The sequence below is a fragment of the Lepidochelys kempii genome, chromosome 1 (assembly GCF_965140265.1).
Source record: "Lepidochelys kempii isolate rLepKem1 chromosome 1, rLepKem1.hap2, whole genome shotgun sequence".
Classification (NCBI taxonomy): domain Eukaryota; kingdom Metazoa; phylum Chordata; order Testudines; family Cheloniidae; genus Lepidochelys; species Lepidochelys kempii.
The window spans coordinates 346799600-346818372 of record NC_133256.1 but is presented as its reverse complement, the minus strand read 5'-3'; the positions used below and the strand labels follow the sequence as shown (position 1 = coordinate 346818372).

Genomic DNA, 18773 nt, shown 5'->3' with positions numbered 1-18773 from the left:
ATGGCATTGTGGATCTGCAGAGCTCTTTCATGTGGTCCACACAACAGAGCATTCTTCTTCAAGTATATCCCCTGTGGGTGTTCCACCATAGGATATGCATGGGCCCATGCACTCGTGACTGGAAATTGTAAATAGCTGTTACTGCACTCGAGCAAAGCAGAGCTTTGTGCTCCCATGTGAGAGCATAGAGGGAGGTACAGACCCAGTTCCCGCCACTCCAGTTCCTTCTCAACCGCCTGCAGCTTGAAACAGCACCATTGTGGTGTCCGCTGTTTACACCTTCCCGCTTGCCTTACCCTTTATCATTTATTTTTATTTTATTTAGTTAGTTATTATTTTCTGGTTAATTTTTTCTCAGTTTTAGCACAGGTTGTTCATGAAGGGGTGGTGGTCCCCTCCTACAAACTTCTTGCATTAGTGCTTTCGGCATTTCCCTGTGTTATGCCTAAAACCCCACAGTTCAAGTCCTGCCAGACCTGCCATTTCCCCACAGTGACAGGCATTCTAGTTGTCTCCAAGACACATCCTGTCAAAGCGTAAATCTGCCTGGGGTTCAAAGGCAGGTCTTGTAAAGATAGAGAGGCTAGGTTGAAGCTTCTCTTAGTAGAACACTCCCTAGCTCCAATGGGGTCTGCTTCCTCCTCCCCCACCGTCTCTTCTCCTCCCCCCTCAGTCTCTCAGGCTGCTCCGGTGGCTTCCAGAGCCTTAGAGGTAGTTCCAGAGATCAAGACCTCTGAAAGGATGAAGTCCCTCTCATCCACCAAACTCTAGAAACAGTGATAGGTCACCTTATAGTGCTGAGTCTCGGGAGACCTCGCATCCCATAATGGGACTGCAACATGGCCTTTCATTCACACTTATGCCAAGCACTACATAATCTTACCTGCTTCCAGGGCTGACATTACCTTTGGTGATGTCATCCTCCAAACTGTCTTGGATTTCTCCTCAGCACCCACCTCCATGTTCAGATACTGCTTGGGAGTCTCCTACGGTGGAGCACCTTTAGGGGCAGATGTTGTGCAGGAGGAGAGGTTACTTACCTGCACATTAACTTGAGTTCTTCGAGATGTTTTGTCCCTGTGGGTGTTCCATCTCCCATCCTCCTTCCCTTCTGCGGCAGTCTTCAGCTTCACAATTGCAAAGGAATTGGAGTTGCAGCGGAGCTGCATCTCCTTATATGTCCTCACATGGGAGCACGAGATGCTACCCTGTGTCAGCATAGACCCGTGGACACTGCTGTTCACAATCTCCAGTCAAGAGTGCACCAGTTCTGTTCTGTGCATGAACCAAAGTGAAATAAGTCATCTGGGGACAGACATGTGAAGGGGAAATAGGGTACAGCAAATTGATCTGGGGGAGATTTGGGAATTACTATTTTAAAAAGAACCTTATAGTCTGACAAGCAGCTGCAATGAGAGACTAACAGGATTCCAGGTTTGCATTGTTGGAGGCATAAAATGCAAATCAAAGGAGAAGGTATTTCTACGTAGGGGGTGGATTTGATCTCTGCTGGGATAGTGGACCCAGCAATTGTCTGTGCCAGAGGATATAAATGTCCCTTTTGAAGAGAGTGAAGAGTGAAGATGCAGTGATGTTTCTGTTACCATGTTTTGGCCCCTCAGAGTTCTCTGAGCCACGCTGAGTGCACTAAAATCAGGAGGGGATTGATACAATGCAGCTATACGAACACTCCGGTCTAACAAAAAGTCTGGCGTTGACTGCAATTAGTAGCAGAAAGGCAAGATGGGGATAATGCTCAGAAAGGTTGATTTGCATGAAAAACTCCTCCCTGGCGTGGTCATGCAGGTGAAGATTGATTTGCTAACATGATAACTAGGAAGGATTCTAATAAAACAAAATAAAGAAGATGTATGAGGAAACTACAGGAAAATAAGCATGAGGTGGATCTTGCTTTTAGAGTAATTTATGTACATTCTGCTGTCTGAAGGTGGCCATCCGTGGAGGCATTCCAGAGACCCAGTCTCGAGCCTTCATGTCCTCTTACCTTATACTCTCCTAGGAAGGAGAAACTTGCTAAAAGCCAGAATTCTGCTCTGTGTATGCATTTTCACAAGAGGACTCTCTGCCCTATCAATGAAATGAGGATTGATGAAACCAAGAGATTCAGTAGTTGCGTGTACTCCAAGTGAAATATAAGTAGCTTGAAAGGAATCAAGAGTGGAGAATGAGTCTTATCTCTAATATTTCACTCTCATGTCAATTTCTTCATTCCATTAGATCTCTAGATTTTAAATGAAAGGTGTAATCTGAGCACAGGTCTGAGAGTCAGGAACTCCTTAGTTCTGATCTCTGCATTGCCACCACCCTGTGTGGATTTGGCAAGTCATTTAACCTCTTAGTGCCTCGGTTTCCCCATATGTAGAATGGAGATTATATCTGTTCACACTGGAGTTTGTTTTCTTGTAAAGCACTTGGAAGAGGAAAAGGAGATGGTGTTTATTATTATTATGTAATATTTTGTGGAGCACTGACAATGTGCTACTCTTTCCAAACATTCAGAAAGGAACAGTTGGTCCCTGCACTGAGGAGCTCATCGTCAAAGGAGAGAGAGAGAGATTATGGGCATGGGCTCCAATAATAATCAGCACTTTGCATTTCTAAATCACTATATAAACAACTAATGATGGCAGCATTCTGGTTCAATACACACACCGCAAGCCATGTTATTACAGAAGGAAAATTTAGATGGAGATTGCCAAGTGCTCTTCTGATATTCCATTGTGTGCTGTGTCTGTAAAAGCTGGGAGTGAATTTTGTGTTTGGAATGGAGTTAAAAAGAACAAAGCAGTGTATAGCAATTATTTGATTCTGTATAGAGTAGCACCAATAAACAGCTGGGCACGCCTCAGAACCAGTAGGGGGCGTGGGGAGCCAGGCTTTCAGGCCCTCAGCACATCATCCGCTGTTCATTAAAACCTGCTTTGTGTTCCTTCTGCGATTTGGCAGCTGTCTCCTACTCTGATGTGTTACTCATTATGTGCTGTGCTGGGGATGTCACTTCAGCTGCCTACCTGGAGCTAGCTGAGGGGAGCAGAGGAGTTAAGGAGGTGCAAATTTTGTCTGTAGTGATTCCCCCCCCCCACAGCCTTTTAATTAGATCCCAGTTCGGGGAGGAAACCTTGTGAAATCCTGTGCAGTATGAACCTGGAAATAAAAGGCTTTTTCCTGAATATCCTTTAGGACAGTCATGGCTCTATATTCCAGCCAGGTATACTCGCCCCAGGAGTATCACAGAAGGGACTAGACACCTGAGTGCAGCTGCATATCTTGAGACTCAAGCAAAGCAGAATTTTATGGTAACAGTGTGCTGCAGTGCTCTTTATCGCCTGGCTGTTGGGATGCAGAGATGACAGTGATTGGCATGCTGTATGTAACGTGAGCACTCAGCACACAGAGTAGAGGGGTGCTGTGAGCTAATGGAACATACTGGATCCCTTAGACACCCCAACATACAAGCCCAGAATTGCTTGCAGAGCTCTCCATCCTTTTTGTGCACTTGTTAGGATTAGCTGAAAGAGTGTAATTGGAAGTAGTGGGGATTGGGGCCAGGGTATTTGGAAGGGGACCATAAAGACAGGGATCTACCACTTGAGAATCTCTGTTAGGTGGCTTTTTCTAATCCTTTCTGTGGCCCTCCAGTCACTACACATCAGGGACCATGGGTCTTGAACTCTGGTCTTTAGGGCTTTTTGGTGCCAGCAGGGTCTAGCCTGCCACACAGGGACTTGCTAACTGTTGTCAGAATGGGAGCTGAGCTCAGACACAGTTCTGGGAGATGATTGGCAGAACACTGGGGGAGCCCCGATTGGTCCACAGCCCCTATTTTAACCCAGCACAGGAACAGGAAGTTGTCCGTGCAATTGGGATCCATGTTGCTCTGGATTGTGTGCCTTGTGTTGCCTGCTCACCTGGCTTCACTTCCTGGAATCCTGTACTGACCTGACTTTGGTTATTGATCTGTGGTTCTGCTCTCAAGTTTGTCTCCTTCTTCTGGTCTCCTGGTAACCTGATCCTGCCTGCCTCCCGACACTTGACTCTGTTTCGCCTCTGGCCTATTTCTGACTCTGATCCCCTGGAGTCAGACACAGCCTGACTCCTACTTTGACCACAAGGTCACACCCATGTCCCGGTCATGACAGCAGACAGTGATTATAATCACATTGTGTTAGATAAAATTTTTGTCTGAAAAGCCTTGATCCATCTTGCAGATGCTATTGTATGCCGCAGAAAACCCTAAAAATAAAATCAACTAATGTCAAGGAGTATCTGGACATTCACCCTAGTTTATTGTAGCCTGTGCTACATCTTTATGGTTGATTACATGTACTTAGTAACTGCCTGGTAACTACATTCTCATGTGCTACCTTAAGTTGAGTTTATATAACACCGGCCATGGGTGCATTAGAACTGTGCTTCCAAACTTTTCAGTACTGTGGCTTCTCTACAGATATTTTAAAATTGAGTGGCTCCCCAGTACCAGATACCATTTTTTTTTTTTTTTTTTTTACCAACTCAGGAAGCTACAAGAGTTCAGACACTAGTTTCAAGTTGGTCACTAGACAGTTTTGCATCTTTATTCAACTACATAGTTTATTTAATTATATAATCTTATCAGTATTTTTAAAACTATCATTTGAAAATATGGATTTTTGATTTGTTTGGACACAGCCTAAGATTTTAATGACAAGAATGGGCCTGTTAAATAAAAGTTCTTCCACTATTGCACCTGCTTGGATAAATCTCACATGACACAGAAGCTGAGCCATGTTTGCTGTGTCTGTGGATTCATGTAGCTGCAGTGCAAAATATTGATTCTTCTTAGCTTGTTCTGGCAACTGGCCCTGGACACAAGACATGAAAATCCAAACATCCTCTAGTTATCATCGTATTGTCTACTTTTCTTCCTTTTCTGCTTAACTGCATTAAAATCATCATCATCTTCAGCCCAATGTTTGCAACATGTAGACTTAGCACTTAGTAAAAACTGTCCCATTGTAAAGTAAAATGCACCTGTCTTTTCCTCTGCCCCGCCCCATTGCTCTGTTGGCCGATGCTGGTGCCGCAGGCAGCACTGTTTTAGTATCCCTTCTCTCTCTTCTCCAGCAGGGGGCTTTCAGACAGGAGACTTCCTGCTGAAAGCGTCCCAGAGCAGCAAGTCTCCCTGTTGGAAGCCCCCTGTAGGAGTGGAGGGCAGAGAGAGGCTGCCAGCACCACAGCAGCTGCAGCATAAGATGCAGACCCATAGGTAAAACAGGTGATTGTTAAGCTTATTTTATTAGTTTCTTAATTAGAAAAAAAAAAACAAAAATGGGCATATCAATTAAAAACAAATTCCCAAACACTCCCCTGTGAACCCTTTCTGGGTCCCCAAGGGAGCCATAGCTCACTGGATTAGAAAGCTTGAGATCTTTTTCCGTCTCTAATTTCTAGGATTCTAGGCTGAATTATGGTCCGTAGTAAGGCATTAATTTTTCAGAGAGCACTTAACTTGTATTTAGCATCACACCAGCATAAGCAGATCTGCTCATTTTAATTGTTTTAATAAAGCAATAAGTTTGGCTATTAACATTCCACCATGAGGAGCACATTCCATAAGGAATGTCTTTTATAATGTGGCTTTTATCTCCTTTGGTAAAGTGGTTCATTAGGAGGGACTGGATGGTTCAGGGGATTGGTGAGCTGCTAGGAAGCCTGGTATTTCTAGGTTCCAAATTCAAATCCAGCCTGGGTAGGGTGTGACCAAAAGTTACTGACTAAAGACTGTTCAGTGGCCTATGTGAAACACAGTGGGTTTCCCAATATAAAATTATTATTACAGTTGTCATTAGTTGGCCTCACTGTTCACAGTCAGAGCAGAAAGGCCAGAGACTGGGCTATGGTCAACAAACATTTCCCTGTCACTTCCAGAGATGGTCCCTCCTGCTGGAGCTTGCACTGCTGCTGTTTGCGCTGTCCCTAATCTGAGGATAAATCCTGAGGGCCTGAGCAGTCCCTCTCCAGCCTCATTAAACAAAAATGTAACCAAAGTGTCATTGCTCCATTGAATAGTCCTTGTCTTGGCTTTGTCTGGGGTGTTGCAACGGCCCTATGGCCTACATCATACCAAGATGTGGACTTGCTTCAGAAGCTGGAATTCAGTGAATAATTTACCTGTGGTGTTATTAACGAAGGAGGTCAATGGCCTCGCTGGTTTTCAGTACAGTGACTTGGTGCAACTTTCTCATTACAGATCTTGGATGATGGAGGGGACCTGACCCACTGGATTTACAAGAAATACCCCAACATGTTTAAGAAGATCAAGGGGATAGTAGAAGAGAGTGTGACTGGGGTCCACAGGTAATGGAGCTGTATCCACAGCAAGCACATAGCCCTCTGGGAAAAGGATCCTGTGTGTGTCTCACATACTCAGCACTCACAAGAAGCTGTGACATACCATATCTCAGCCTGTTGCCTGAACTTTGATCCTACAAATACAGCCTTGCAGTAGTTTCCTGTTGGTGTGGATTAGCTCTTAAAAAATAAAAAGTCACATTTACTCTCCCCATCTAAAAATAAACTTGAAAATGTCTAATGATCTGAACCTGAGACTAGGAGGTAGGAACTTCTGAGTTCTCATTCTGATTCTGCCATTGACTCTTGTGTGAGCTTGAGAAAACATCTAACCTCTTTTTCCCGTCTGTAACATGGGAATAATACGTGCCTGCCTTGCCAGGGATGTGAAGAGGAAGGGACGGTGAGAAGAGGAGTGAGGATTGGTGTTACAGTGCAAGGGGAAAGTGTAGTTGGCTTTGGCAAAAGTGAGAAGCTTAGAGTCAATCTCAAACTGAAGTGCACGGGAAGGAGTGAGATTGTAGGAGGAAATGACTCCATAGCTTGAGGGAGGGGGAGAATTCCAGACAGACAAGTCAGCATAAATGCGTGACACCCATACCTCAGCCTATGGAAGCAGAGGAGTAGTGGGAAAGTGATTAACAAAATCAGAAGGAAGGTCTGAGCAAGTGTGTGGTTTGAGCAAATCAGCAAGTCAGTTTTCAGTTGGAGGAGGCGATGGATTGCAAGGTAGGGAAGGTGAGTCAGAACAGTAGGGAGGAATGGGAAGCTAGCAAAGGTGGCAGAGGATGAGGGCAACAGTCTTTTTTTTTTCTTGCAGTGAGAGCATAATATGGCTGCAGCTCTCGAAACTGGCTGAAGAATAGGGATCTAGGCATGCTGTGAAAAAGGGAATTGAAACTGTGGAGATAGGAAGTGCTGGCTGAAACCTGATTAAGATTTCAGCAGAGGCAGGGTGAAGAAAAGGACCTGATTTGACAGTATTCTATCAGTGGCAGTCAGAGATGTATGGGCAAGGCAGATGTGTAGAGAGCAAAGTAAGGTTAAGGGTAACTCCCTGCATTCTTGCTTCAGTGGCTAAGGTCTGAGTTAAGGATGCTGATGGGACGCACACAGGGAACACAAAACTTTTCATCCAAATGGACACGTTTAGTTTTTGAAGCATTTGGTATGGGAAATCACTGTATCTGGGAGCTAACACTTGAGGCTTGTAGATGGGTCAGAGTGTGCAATGAAGGAAATACACAGTTGTGCAGTCTGTGCACAGAAGTGTTGTCCAGGTTGTGGTAAACAGTAGAGAGCAAGAAGAAAGTCTTCTGGAGAAGGCATAATTGTACTCAGTGTATATTTGTGAGAGAGCTGATAGTTCACATTCTGGTTTGCAGGATACCAGCCAACTCTTGAACACATAACCAGGGCTTTGGAGCTGTGCTCCGGCTCCGCTCCAGCCCCAGGCAAAAACCTGCAGCTCCACTGCTCCGGAGCTGCTCCGCACTCCAGCTCCGAGCTCCGTACCAAAGCCCTACACATAACAATTGAATACTTTCAGGTTCTCTTCCTGTTTGTAGTCTAGAATTTAGATTTGTTATCTTGTTTATGTTTTCACTCTCATAGTAGTTAATCATAGCTGAGTACTTCCACAGAGAGATGCATTTCTGTCTATTGCCAGTAAAAAAAGTTCAACACAGCACATACTACAGCATGATTGTAACTTGCCTTACGTTGCAGTCAGTGTGCTGTCTGTGGCACCTTAGAGACTAACCAATTTATTTGAGCATAAGCTTTCGTGAGCTACAGCTCACTTCATCGGATGCATACTGTGGAAAGTGTAGAAGATCTTTTTACACACACAAAGCATGAAAAAAATACCTCCCCCCACCCCACCCCACTCTCCTGCTGGTAATAGCTTATCTAAAGTGATCACTCTCTTTACAATGTGTATGATAATCAAGTTGGGCCATTTCCAGCACAAATCCAGGTTTTCTCCCCCCCCCCTCCCCCCCCCCCCCCCCACACACACACTCACACTCTCCTTCTGGTAAACCCACTCTCCTGCTGGTAATAGCTTATCTAAAGTGACCACTCGCCTTACAATGTGTATGATAATCAAGGTGGGCCATTTCCAGCACAAATCCAGGGTTTAACAAGAACGTCTTGGGGGGGGGGGGGGGGGGAGGAAAAAACAAGGGGAAATAGGTTACCTTGCATAATGACTTAGCCACTCCCAGTCTCAATTCAAGCCTAAGTTAATTGTATCCAATTTGCAAATGAATTCCAATTCAACAGTCTCTCGCTGGACTCTGGATTTGAAGTTTTTTTGTTGTAATATCGCAACTTTCATGTCTGTAATCGCGTGACCAGAGAGATTGAAGTGTTCTCCGACTGGTTTATGAATGTTATAATTCTTGACATCTGATTTGTGTCCATTTATTCTTTTACGTAGAGACTGTCCAGTTTGACCAATGTACCTGGCAGAGGGGCATTGCTGGCACATGATGGCATAGATCACATTGGTGGATGTGCAGGTGAACAAGCCTCTGATAGTGTGGCTGATGTTATTAGGCCCTGTGATGGTGTCCCCTGAATAGATATGTGGGCACAGTTGGCAACGGGCTTTGTTGCAAGGATAGGTTCCTGGGTTAGTGGTTCTGTTGTGTGGTATGTGGTTGCTGGTGAGTATTTGCTTCAGGTTGGGGGGCTGTCTGTAGGCAAGGACTGGCCTGTCTCCCAAGATTTGTGAGAGTGTTGGGTCATCCTTCAGGATAGGCTGTAGATCCTTAATAATGCGTTGGAGGGGCTTTAGTTGGGGGCTGAAGGTGACAGCTAGTGGCGTTCTGTTATTTTCTTTGTTAGGCCTGTCCTGTAGTAGGTGACTTCTGGGAACTCTTCTGGCTCTATCAATCTGTTTCTTCACTTCCGCAGGTGGGTGTTGTAGTTGTAAGAATGCTTGATAGAGATCTTGTAGGTGTTTGTCTCTGTCTGAGGGGTTGGAGCAAATGCGGTTGTATCGCAGAACTTGGCTGTAGACGATGGATCGTGTGGTGTGGTCAGGGTGAAAGCTGGAGGCATGTAGGTAGGAATAGCAGTCAGTAGGTTTCCGATATAGGATGGTGTTTATGTGACCATCGTTTATTAGCACTGTAGTGTCCAGGAAGTGGATCTCTTGTGTGTACTGGACCAGGCTGAGGTTGATGGTGGGATGGAAATTGTTGAAATCATGGTGGAATTCCTCAAGGACTTCTTTTCCATGGGTCCAGATGATGAAGATGTCATCAATATAGCGCAAGTAGAGTAGGGGCGTTAGGGGACAAGAGCTGAGGAAGCGTTGTTCTAAGTCAGCCATAAAAATGTTGGCATACTGTGGGGCCATGCGGGTACCCATAGCAGTGCCGCTGATCTGAAGGTATACATTGTCCCCAAATGTAAAATAGTTATGGGTAAGGACAAAGTCACAAAGTTCAGCCACCAGGTTAGCCGTGACATTATCGAGGATAGTGTTCTTGATGGCTTGTAGTCCATCTTTGTGTGGAATGTTGGTGTAGAGGGCTTCTGCATCCATAGTGGCCAGGATGGTGTTATCAGGAAGATCACCGATGGATTATAGTTTCCTCAGTAAGTCAGTGGTGTCTCGAAGGTAGCTGGGAGTGCTGGTAGCGTAGGGCCTGAGGAGGGAGTCTACATAGCCAGACAATCCTGCTGTCAGGGTGCCAATGCCTGAGATGATGGGGCGCCCAGGATTTCCAGGTTTATGGATCTTGGGTAGTAGATAGAATATCCCAGGTCGGGGTTCCAGGGGTGTGTCTGTGCGGATTTGATCTTGTGCTTTTTTCAGGGAGTTTCTTGAGCAAATGCTGTAGTTTCTTTTGGTAACTCTCAGTGGGATCAGAGGGTAATGGCTTGTAGAAAGTGGTGTTGGAGAGCTGCCAAGCAGCCTCTTGTTCATATTCCGACCTATTCATGATGACAACAGCACCTCCTTTGTCAGCCTTTTTGATTATGATGTCAGAGTTGTTTCTGAGGCTGTGGATGGCATTGTGTTCCACAAAAAAACTTCAAATCCAGAGTCCAGCGAGAAACTGTTGAATTGGAATTCATTTGCAAATTGGATACAATTAACTTAGGCTTGAATAGAGACTGGGAGTGGCTAAGTCATTATGCAAGGTAACCTATTTCCCCTTGTTTTTTCCTACCCCCCTCCACCCCCAGACGTTCTTGTTAAACCCTGGATTTGTGCTGGAAATGGCCCGCCTTGATTATCATACACATTGTAAGGAGAGTGGTCACTTTAGATAAGCTATTACCAGCAGGAGAGTGGGTTTGTGTGTGTGTGGGGGGGGGTGAGAAAACCTGGACTTGTGCTGGAAATGGCCCAACTTGATTATCATACACATTATAAAGAGAGTGATCACTTTAGATAAGCTATTACCAGCAGGAGAGTGGGGTGGGGTGGGGGGAGGTATTTTTTTCATGCTTTGTGTGTGTAAAAAGATCTTCTACACTTCCCACAGTATGCATCCGATGAAGTGAGCTGTAGCTCACGAAAGCTTATGCTCAAATAAATTGGTTCGTCTCTAAGGTGCCACAAGTCCTCCTTTTCTTTTTTTCGAATACAGACTAACACGGCTGTTACTCTGAAACCTGTGCTGACTGTGCCATTTAAAATAAGTGATTTGGTCCAAATACCCATCTTAGTGGTTGCACTTTGTAAGGCTGTTTTAAGTCTCTCGCTCTGACCAGCTCTTACTACTTGCACCTAAATTGTAAGAAGTGTGGGAGGAGGGCTCTAGGAACACACATATTTTGCGTTGAAAGGGCACCAAAGGGTATTGATCTGAAGTTGGAAGAAGCATGCTGTCATGCACTTGATAAAAATGTAAAGGAGCCAAGGACAGAACATGCTTTAGATTCTAATCTGGTACTGGCAATTTTTCTGGACGGGACAAGCATAAATGCATTTACGAAATGAGGGATATACCTCCCATGCTAGAATTGGGAGGATGTCCACAGGTAGGTGCTAACTTTGGCTATGGAGATGTGTGCCAGTCCTTACCAGCTAATCAAGAGAGGTAAGAGCATTTGGAGGCAGAATATAGGAAAACCTTTCTCAGTTCGTTTTTCATTCTCCTGTTCTCTCCCTTATTCCTTACAGGTTATACCAGTTATCTAAAGCTGGAAAACTCTGTGTCCCAGCTATGAACGTCAACGACTCTGTCACCAAACAGAAGTTTGACAACCTCTACTGCTGCAGAGAATCCATTCTTGATGGGTATGTAGCTCCCTGACTAAATAGAGCACTCTGTATGACTTCCATGCTTGGGTGTGTTTAGAAAAGACAGAAGTCCACTAAACTGGGTGACTGGGCAACAAAATGCCAGATGAAATTCAAAATTGATAAGTGAAAAGTAATGCACACTGGAAAAAATCAACCCAACTATACCTATATAATGATGGGTTTTAAATTAACTGTTACCATTCAAGAAAGAGATCTGGAGTCATTGTGAATAGTTCTCTGAAAACCTCAGCTCAACACGGAGTAACTGTCAAAAAGGCTGACGATGTTAGGAACTATTAGGAAAGGGATAGAAAATGAGAAAATATTATAATGCAACTATAAAATGCATGGTACGCCTACCCCTTGAATACTGTGTCTGGTTCTGGTCACCCATCTCAAAAAGGATACAGTGGAACCGGAAAAGGTTTAAAAAAAAGGACAGCAAAGATTCTCAAGGGTACAGAACTGCTCCATATGCGGAGAGATGAAAAACATTAGGGGTGTTCAGCTTAGAAAAGAGATGGTTAAGGGGGGATACGATAGTGGTTTATAAAATCATGAATGGAGTGGAAAAAGTGAATAGGCAAGTGTTGTTTACCCTCTCCCACAATTCAAAACCCAGGCTCACCCCATGAAATGAATAGGCAGCAGGTTTAATACAAACAAGAAGAAATACCTTTTCACGCAACCCACAGCTAACCTGTGAAACTTATTGCCATGGAATGTTGTGATGGCCAAAAGTATAAGTGGGTTCAAAAATGAACTAGATAAGTTCCTGGAGGACAGGCCCATCAATGGCTATTAGCCAAGATGGTCAGGGATGTAACCCCATGCACGTGGTGATCCTAAAGCTCTGACTGCCAGAAGCCTGGAGGAGAAGACAGGAGTAGATAACTCCAAAATTGCGCTGACCTGTACACCCCCCTGAAACTCTGGTACCGGCCACTGTCTGAGACGGGATACTGGGCTAGATGGACCATTGGTCTGACCCAGTATGGCCATTCTTAATGTTCTAAGGGGTCATGTGGAAATGTTAAAGTTTAATTTCTTGTAAGAACACAGGATTTGCCTTAGTGGCTCAGACCATTTTTCCATTTAATCTAACATCCCGTGTCCTTCATTGCCTAATACCTAATGTTTCAGTGGAAGGTAGAGATTCCCCAATATTGTACCTAATCAGTAGCGCTCACGCTGTGCAGGGGAACTGGGACAGAAACACTTCTGATCTTGTGGTGATCAGCCGATGCCTTAAATCAGAAGATTTGTTCCCATCAGTTTTAGGGTCCAGCACTGCAAATCCAGCCCCAGCAGTAGACGCTAGCCTCCTGCATCAGTGAATCTTGTGCTTTCATTTGTTTTTTTCTTTCCTTGGATGACATGAGAACGATGGTCTTGTGACTAAGGTACTGGCTCAGACTCAGAAGATGTGAGTTCAATTCTTAGCTTGGCCATACACTTGCTGTGTGGCCTTGGGCAGGTTGCTGAATCTCTGTGCCTCAATCCACCATTGCAAAAAGGGATGATAATATTTCCCTGCCTTCCCAGGGTGTTCAAATACAATCGATCTCTCCTGAGCCCTTTACAAATTCTAGTGATGCAGGGCATATAGGTGACTAGATATAGAATGACTTATGTCAAAGTCTCTTGGGTGCCTTTAAAGTAGTTTTGTGAAACTAAATGGCTCTTAGGGCTAATACAACTGTTTTATATAACTACTGTTACTTACATTGTAGCAGCACCTAGACGCCCAGTCAGGGATCAGGGTCTCATTGTGCTGGACAAAGTACATGAGTGTAATGAAAACACTGTCCCTGCCCCAGGGGTCTTACAGTCGAAGGAAGAATTGCTTCCAGATTTTCATCATGACAGAATGAGAAGTTAGGTGCACCTGTGTGTATGTAGCATGTGTTAATGATCAGTGACTATTTGCAATGTAGGTTTCAGAGTAACAGCCGTGTTAGTCTGTATTCGCAAAAGGAAAAGGAGGACTTATGCTCAAATAAATTGGTTAGTCTCTAAGGTGCCACAAGTCCTCCTTTTCTCTTTGCAATGTAGACATTCAAAACACCTCCTTATTATCTTGCTGTGTCACGTTGAATTGTAATAGACGTAAGTAAATTGAGCTCTAATATAAAGCCTCTCTCAGACCTCTTAAACTGGGCCAGAGAAAATCTGTGCAAAAGTGCAGCTAAATCTGCAGGGATTTCTGTCTAAATTCATTGGGAAAGTAAGGGAATTTTGCCTTCCCCACACTGCTAACCTATTCACTTTCATGCTAAAAATAGGCTGTAATGTAGGACACTCTTAGGAAGAGCTAAGAAGAAACAGACTGGAAGGAAGAGTCTTATTTGTACAAATCATCAGGATTGTGTCAGGAAACCACTGTTTGTCTTCCCTAGCAAGTCTCTTCTGGGTGCCATTGTGTAGAAAATTCTCCTTCGTTCTAGCCCCAGGCCTTGGGTGGTAGCACTCTGTGCTACCATGAGGAAGACTGGTTCTGGAGGGGCCTTGAGGTTCCCACTTTGTGATCCCCAGAAGAAACAATGGGCCAGATTTTGCCCTTGAAATACACACTTGTAATTCCCTTTCAGATCCAAAGGATTTACACATGTATCCATTTAGACAATTATACTTCGGGGAAGAAATCTGGGATTCTTTCAGTGGTCCTGCAAAGGAACATGGTCAGCCCACCAAATGCAGTGTTGTCTGTGGGATGGAATAGGCTTTGACAGAGGGGATTTCCCATCAGCTGAGCCCAAAAACCCTGTCTGTAGCAGCACTAGTCTTATTTCTGAGACGTTATCATTATTGCCCATTAAATACTGGCCTGTGTTAAGTTTTATACCCTGGCATTGGGGGTTGCGTCTAATCTCTGTTGTTTTAATTCTTGCACTTTTTCTTAGCCTTAAAAGGACGACGGACATGATGTTTGGAGGAAAGCAAGTGGTGGTCTGTGGCTATGGAGAGGTAAAACTTTAATATTTCATCACACAGAATTTGCTTTGTGTGTTACATCAAGTGGTTGCTGCACATAAAATTAGGGCTTCTCTTCTCGTAGCTTGATCCTAGCGTGCTTTGTATCTCCGTGGCTTCTGTCTTCATCTGCAGTTATGTTAAAACTTGCTTTTAAAATAATGAGCCCAATTAGACAATAATGAAGGGTTTTTCCCCTGTTACAATTTCTCTGCATTTTTCTTTTCTTGTACCAATAGATTTTTAAAAGTACTTAGAAGTTTGATGCTGGGGAGAGGTGGGGGGGCGAGATGTGTGCTGTGGCATTGCACACTGAAATATGGTCAAGAAAGATCAATTAATCCATCTTAATGTTGACCTGCCAATGAGCTTTCACACCTGATCTGGAGGGTTCATCTCTGTAGATGAAAGTAGGGAGTTCAGTCTCCATATTCCAACCCCCTCCCTCAGCTGGGGCTGCCAACATGTGGACTAGTTAGTAGCTGTTATAGTGGGGTGTGTTCTGATCTGGACTGAGAACCCCCAAATCATTTCACATGATTCAAACATCAGGTGGTTCGACTCTGATCTAAAAGTTGAGTGCACTTGGTGATCACATGTTCCACTAAGCCTGTGGAATGATTGCACAATCAAACATATTCGGGGAATTCTTGGCCAGTCAGCCATGCCCTTGAATTCCATTATGAGGTTTCCTGAGTGTGTAAAGGGTAAAGTTAGTAAACACTGGGAAATTAAAACATTGATATTGAGCTATCCAAATAGATTAAAGGTTGTAAGAACCCCTTAGGTCTGGTCTGCACTTAAAACTTAGGACGACAAAGCCACAGAGCTTGGAGTGTGAAAAATCCACATCCGGTGCACTGTAATAATGTTAACCTAACCCCTGGTGTAGACACAACTGGGTGTATGAAAGAATGCTTCCATCAACCCAGTTACCATCACTCGTGGAGGTGGAGTTCCCACAACAGTGGAGAAACCCTTTTTGTCACTGTAGTGTGCATCTGTGCCATGCGGTTACAGCAGCATGGCGATGGCCACATAGCGATGCCACTGTAGCATCTGTTGTATAGACATGGCCTTAGACTTTCCCAGAGTGAGAAGTTTGGTGTTTTTTTTAATGCACCAGGCTTGCTGCTTTCTAGGGGTGGGAGGTATGAAGAAAAGGAACTGTGTGGTACTATAATGGAATTTTTCAAATATCTGGTTATGTTGTTACTAAAATTAGGGCCTGATCCAGATCCCTCGTGTTCCTGGAATTAAACCGAATCCAGGATTTTAATGCAATGCTCTCTAGTACCGGCCACAAAGTTTGGGGCAGATCCAGCCTCATCTAAAGTTGGGTTTCATTTGGCTCTGGGGTTTTGCTTTGGATCCTATCTCTGGCAACACTGCGGCAAAGTTAGTTATGCTCCATATTTCAAGGGACTTTTTTTTCCCCCATGTGTTAAGTTCATCGTACATCAGCAGGGTGTGGCGTGGCTGAATACAGAGAAGGGGAGATTTTCACCTTTCTGTCGGGAGCAGACTGTGCTTGCCGTACTATACCGTGCACTGTGGTAATATTGGCATCTCATCCTCTTCCCTTGTGCTCGTCTCCCTCTGCAGGTTGGAAAGGGCTGCTGTGCTGCTTTGAAGGCCATGGGCTCCATAGTGTATGTGACAGAGATCGATCCCATCTGTGCCCTGCAAGCCTGGTAAGGGGCAGCAGGGAGTCTGGTTCCTTCCATAGGTTGTACTCAGTCAGAGTAAGACTGGGGCCAGGATCCCGTCAGTGTCAATCACTCTCTGGAGGAGTGCTGAAAATGACTTTGTCCCAGCTCCACAGGTTCAGGGTGATCTGTTGCTCACAGCTGCTATCAGTAATGGGTCACTTTCCTCAGGAACAGCCTGCTAATCTCTATCTACTGATAAGCCAGCTCAACTATGAGAGATAGCAGACGTTTTAAGAGGCAGTTGAAGGTTTAGTGACTGTGAGACTGCCAGATTGTTATGGATTGTAGTGATATTAGAATTTTAATTCTGAATATCATATTTTGCCCCAGTTTGTGTTCAGTGGGGGAGTCCACTGAAGGAACATGTCAGTTTCTCACATCATCCAGTTACAGATCATACATTCCAAATCCTGGTGCTGTAACTGGGGCTGAAAGCACAGAGCTATCCTCTCATGTGCGGGTGTTGCAATGATCTCTGGCCTCATTTTCTCCAAATGAAATCTGGCTTATTGTGGAGATACCACTTATGCTTAAGAACTGCAGCTAAAAGGGGTTGGAAAGGTACGGTAGTCATTTTGCAAAGTACCAGGAGATTTAGGGCCTTGTTAAACACACCAGCTTCTTTCCTTCTAACATCTAACTTCCAAAGTGCAGTTATGGTCAGAAAAGTAACTACTAGGCTTTGCTTACTCAGCAGAGCTGATCCATGCATCTTTGATCCTATCTGCTTGGTAACATGCACAAACCTGCAAGAGACAATCCAGCTGTAAAGGAGTGAGCTGGTGACCTTTCTGCCTTATGCATCAATTTATTGTTAATTTGATTGCTTCATACCAACAATATATCCAGCACGGTACAAGTCACAAAGATAGACAGCCCTTTACCCTGTAAAAGACAGCCATAGAGAGGATGGGAGACACAGAGAAACCCAGAGGAGGAAACAACTTGTGTTTATGTTTTATTGTAATTATGATCATACACCTCATGGGCATCATAGAAGTAATATCGCAGGAGGGATTTTAATGAGGGGGATTGGGTGGTTACCATGGGAAAAAGTCTAAACCCAGATGTTTCAAGCCAGAAGTCCTGGAGTTACATTCATAAATCCATATTTAGGATCCTAAAGAAATATGGCCTTGTTTTCAGATATGCTGACACCTGCAATTGCCACTGAAGTCAGTAGGAGCTGTTTAGGCCACTAATTTTGGTGCCTAAGTATGGAGTTAGGCAGCCAGGTTTGAAAACATTGACCTAATTTCTGTATTGTTTGTAGAGATGGATTTTCAGATCCCAAGTGCAGTTTGCAGGGTTGACAGCTAGAAAGGCCATCTTGGAATATACTTGAAACTCTTTCATCTGGAATGATAGAGGACATGGAACCCCACAGTGTCACTTTCGAAGTGTCACTTTTCCCACAACCCCACTTAAGGTCCTCTAGCCAGCACTGTTCTTGGTGCTACTACAAATCCATCAGTGTGCTGCATCAGGCATTCCCAATCTCTGGCCCCAGAGGGTTAATGTCAGTAGCTGAGACTCACATTGGGGTGTTTGAGTCTGGTACGTTTCAGCCAATCCTCAGATTCTATACATTTTTCTCTGTCCTCTCTCAGTATGGATGGATTCCGCCTTGTGAAACTCAATGAGGTTATCAGACAAGTTGACATTGTCATCACCTGTACAGGTACGTATATCACGGGGAAGTGGGAGTACCTGTAAGGTGAAGTGTACTAGATAGGCTGGTCAAACCCCTCCCCTTGGAGTTGGGCAGCGATAGAATAAAAATAACGGGTACTGATAGGATACTGGTAAAGTTGCTAACTCCCAGCAGCCGATGATAGCCTGCCAAGCAAGGAGGCACTTTCACATTAGTTGCTGGTCACAGACCCATACACTGTCATTGGCTGCTGGAGCTTTGGCTCTGCTCATGACAGTCCAGGAACACACTTAATCTGTCACCTTTAGCTTGCTTAGCTTGGGGAACAGCAGCCAATGGAGCTATGAAAAATGGCCAGAGCACAGCTACCTGCACCCAGTAAATACTGCAGAAGGCTGTTGAGTCTACTTCAGACTCTTCCCACAACCAAGAGCTGTGTATGTCCAGTATGGTGAACACCTTAGCTCACATGAGGTGATAAGCAGCTACGGTACATGAGACTTTGACCTGCTTGTTTCTAGACCTTCACAAAGTTGGTCTTCTCTAAGCACCTAAGAGTTCAGACACTCATTAGAACAACAAGAAGCTCGTGCATCTGCAAAACTGGGCTAGGCATTTTGTGAGAGCAGGCTCACTGCTATCCTCTTCTCTGAGAGGTTCCCGGTACTTCCTCATTGCAGAAATACAGTGAGGACGCTCAAACTATTTTAGTCCTTCTGGGCTGTGGCTTGGAACAGGAAGTACCATGGTTCAGCAGAACAGAATATAGTGTGTGCAGGCACTGGAGGGGGAGCTAATTCAAACCCCAGAG

General features: G+C 44.5%; 1 protein-coding gene across 6 annotated transcripts in view; it reads left to right on the top strand.

Annotated features, from left to right (window-relative positions):
* The window catches only part of AHCYL2 (adenosylhomocysteinase like 2), a 212018-nt gene that overhangs the window by 180096 nt on the left and 13149 nt on the right, over nt 1-18773 (top strand). For all 6 annotated transcript variants that reach the window (XM_073328940.1, XM_073328941.1, XM_073328942.1 and 3 more), the window contains 5 exons: nt 6251-6357; nt 11501-11617; nt 14527-14590; nt 16202-16290; nt 17919-17989. In XM_073328940.1, coding sequence (XP_073185041.1) covers nt 6251-6357; nt 11501-11617; nt 14527-14590; nt 16202-16290; nt 17919-17989 — 448 coding nt within the window. The remainder of the gene's footprint in view (nt 1-6250; nt 6358-11500; nt 11618-14526; nt 14591-16201; nt 16291-17918; nt 17990-18773) is intronic.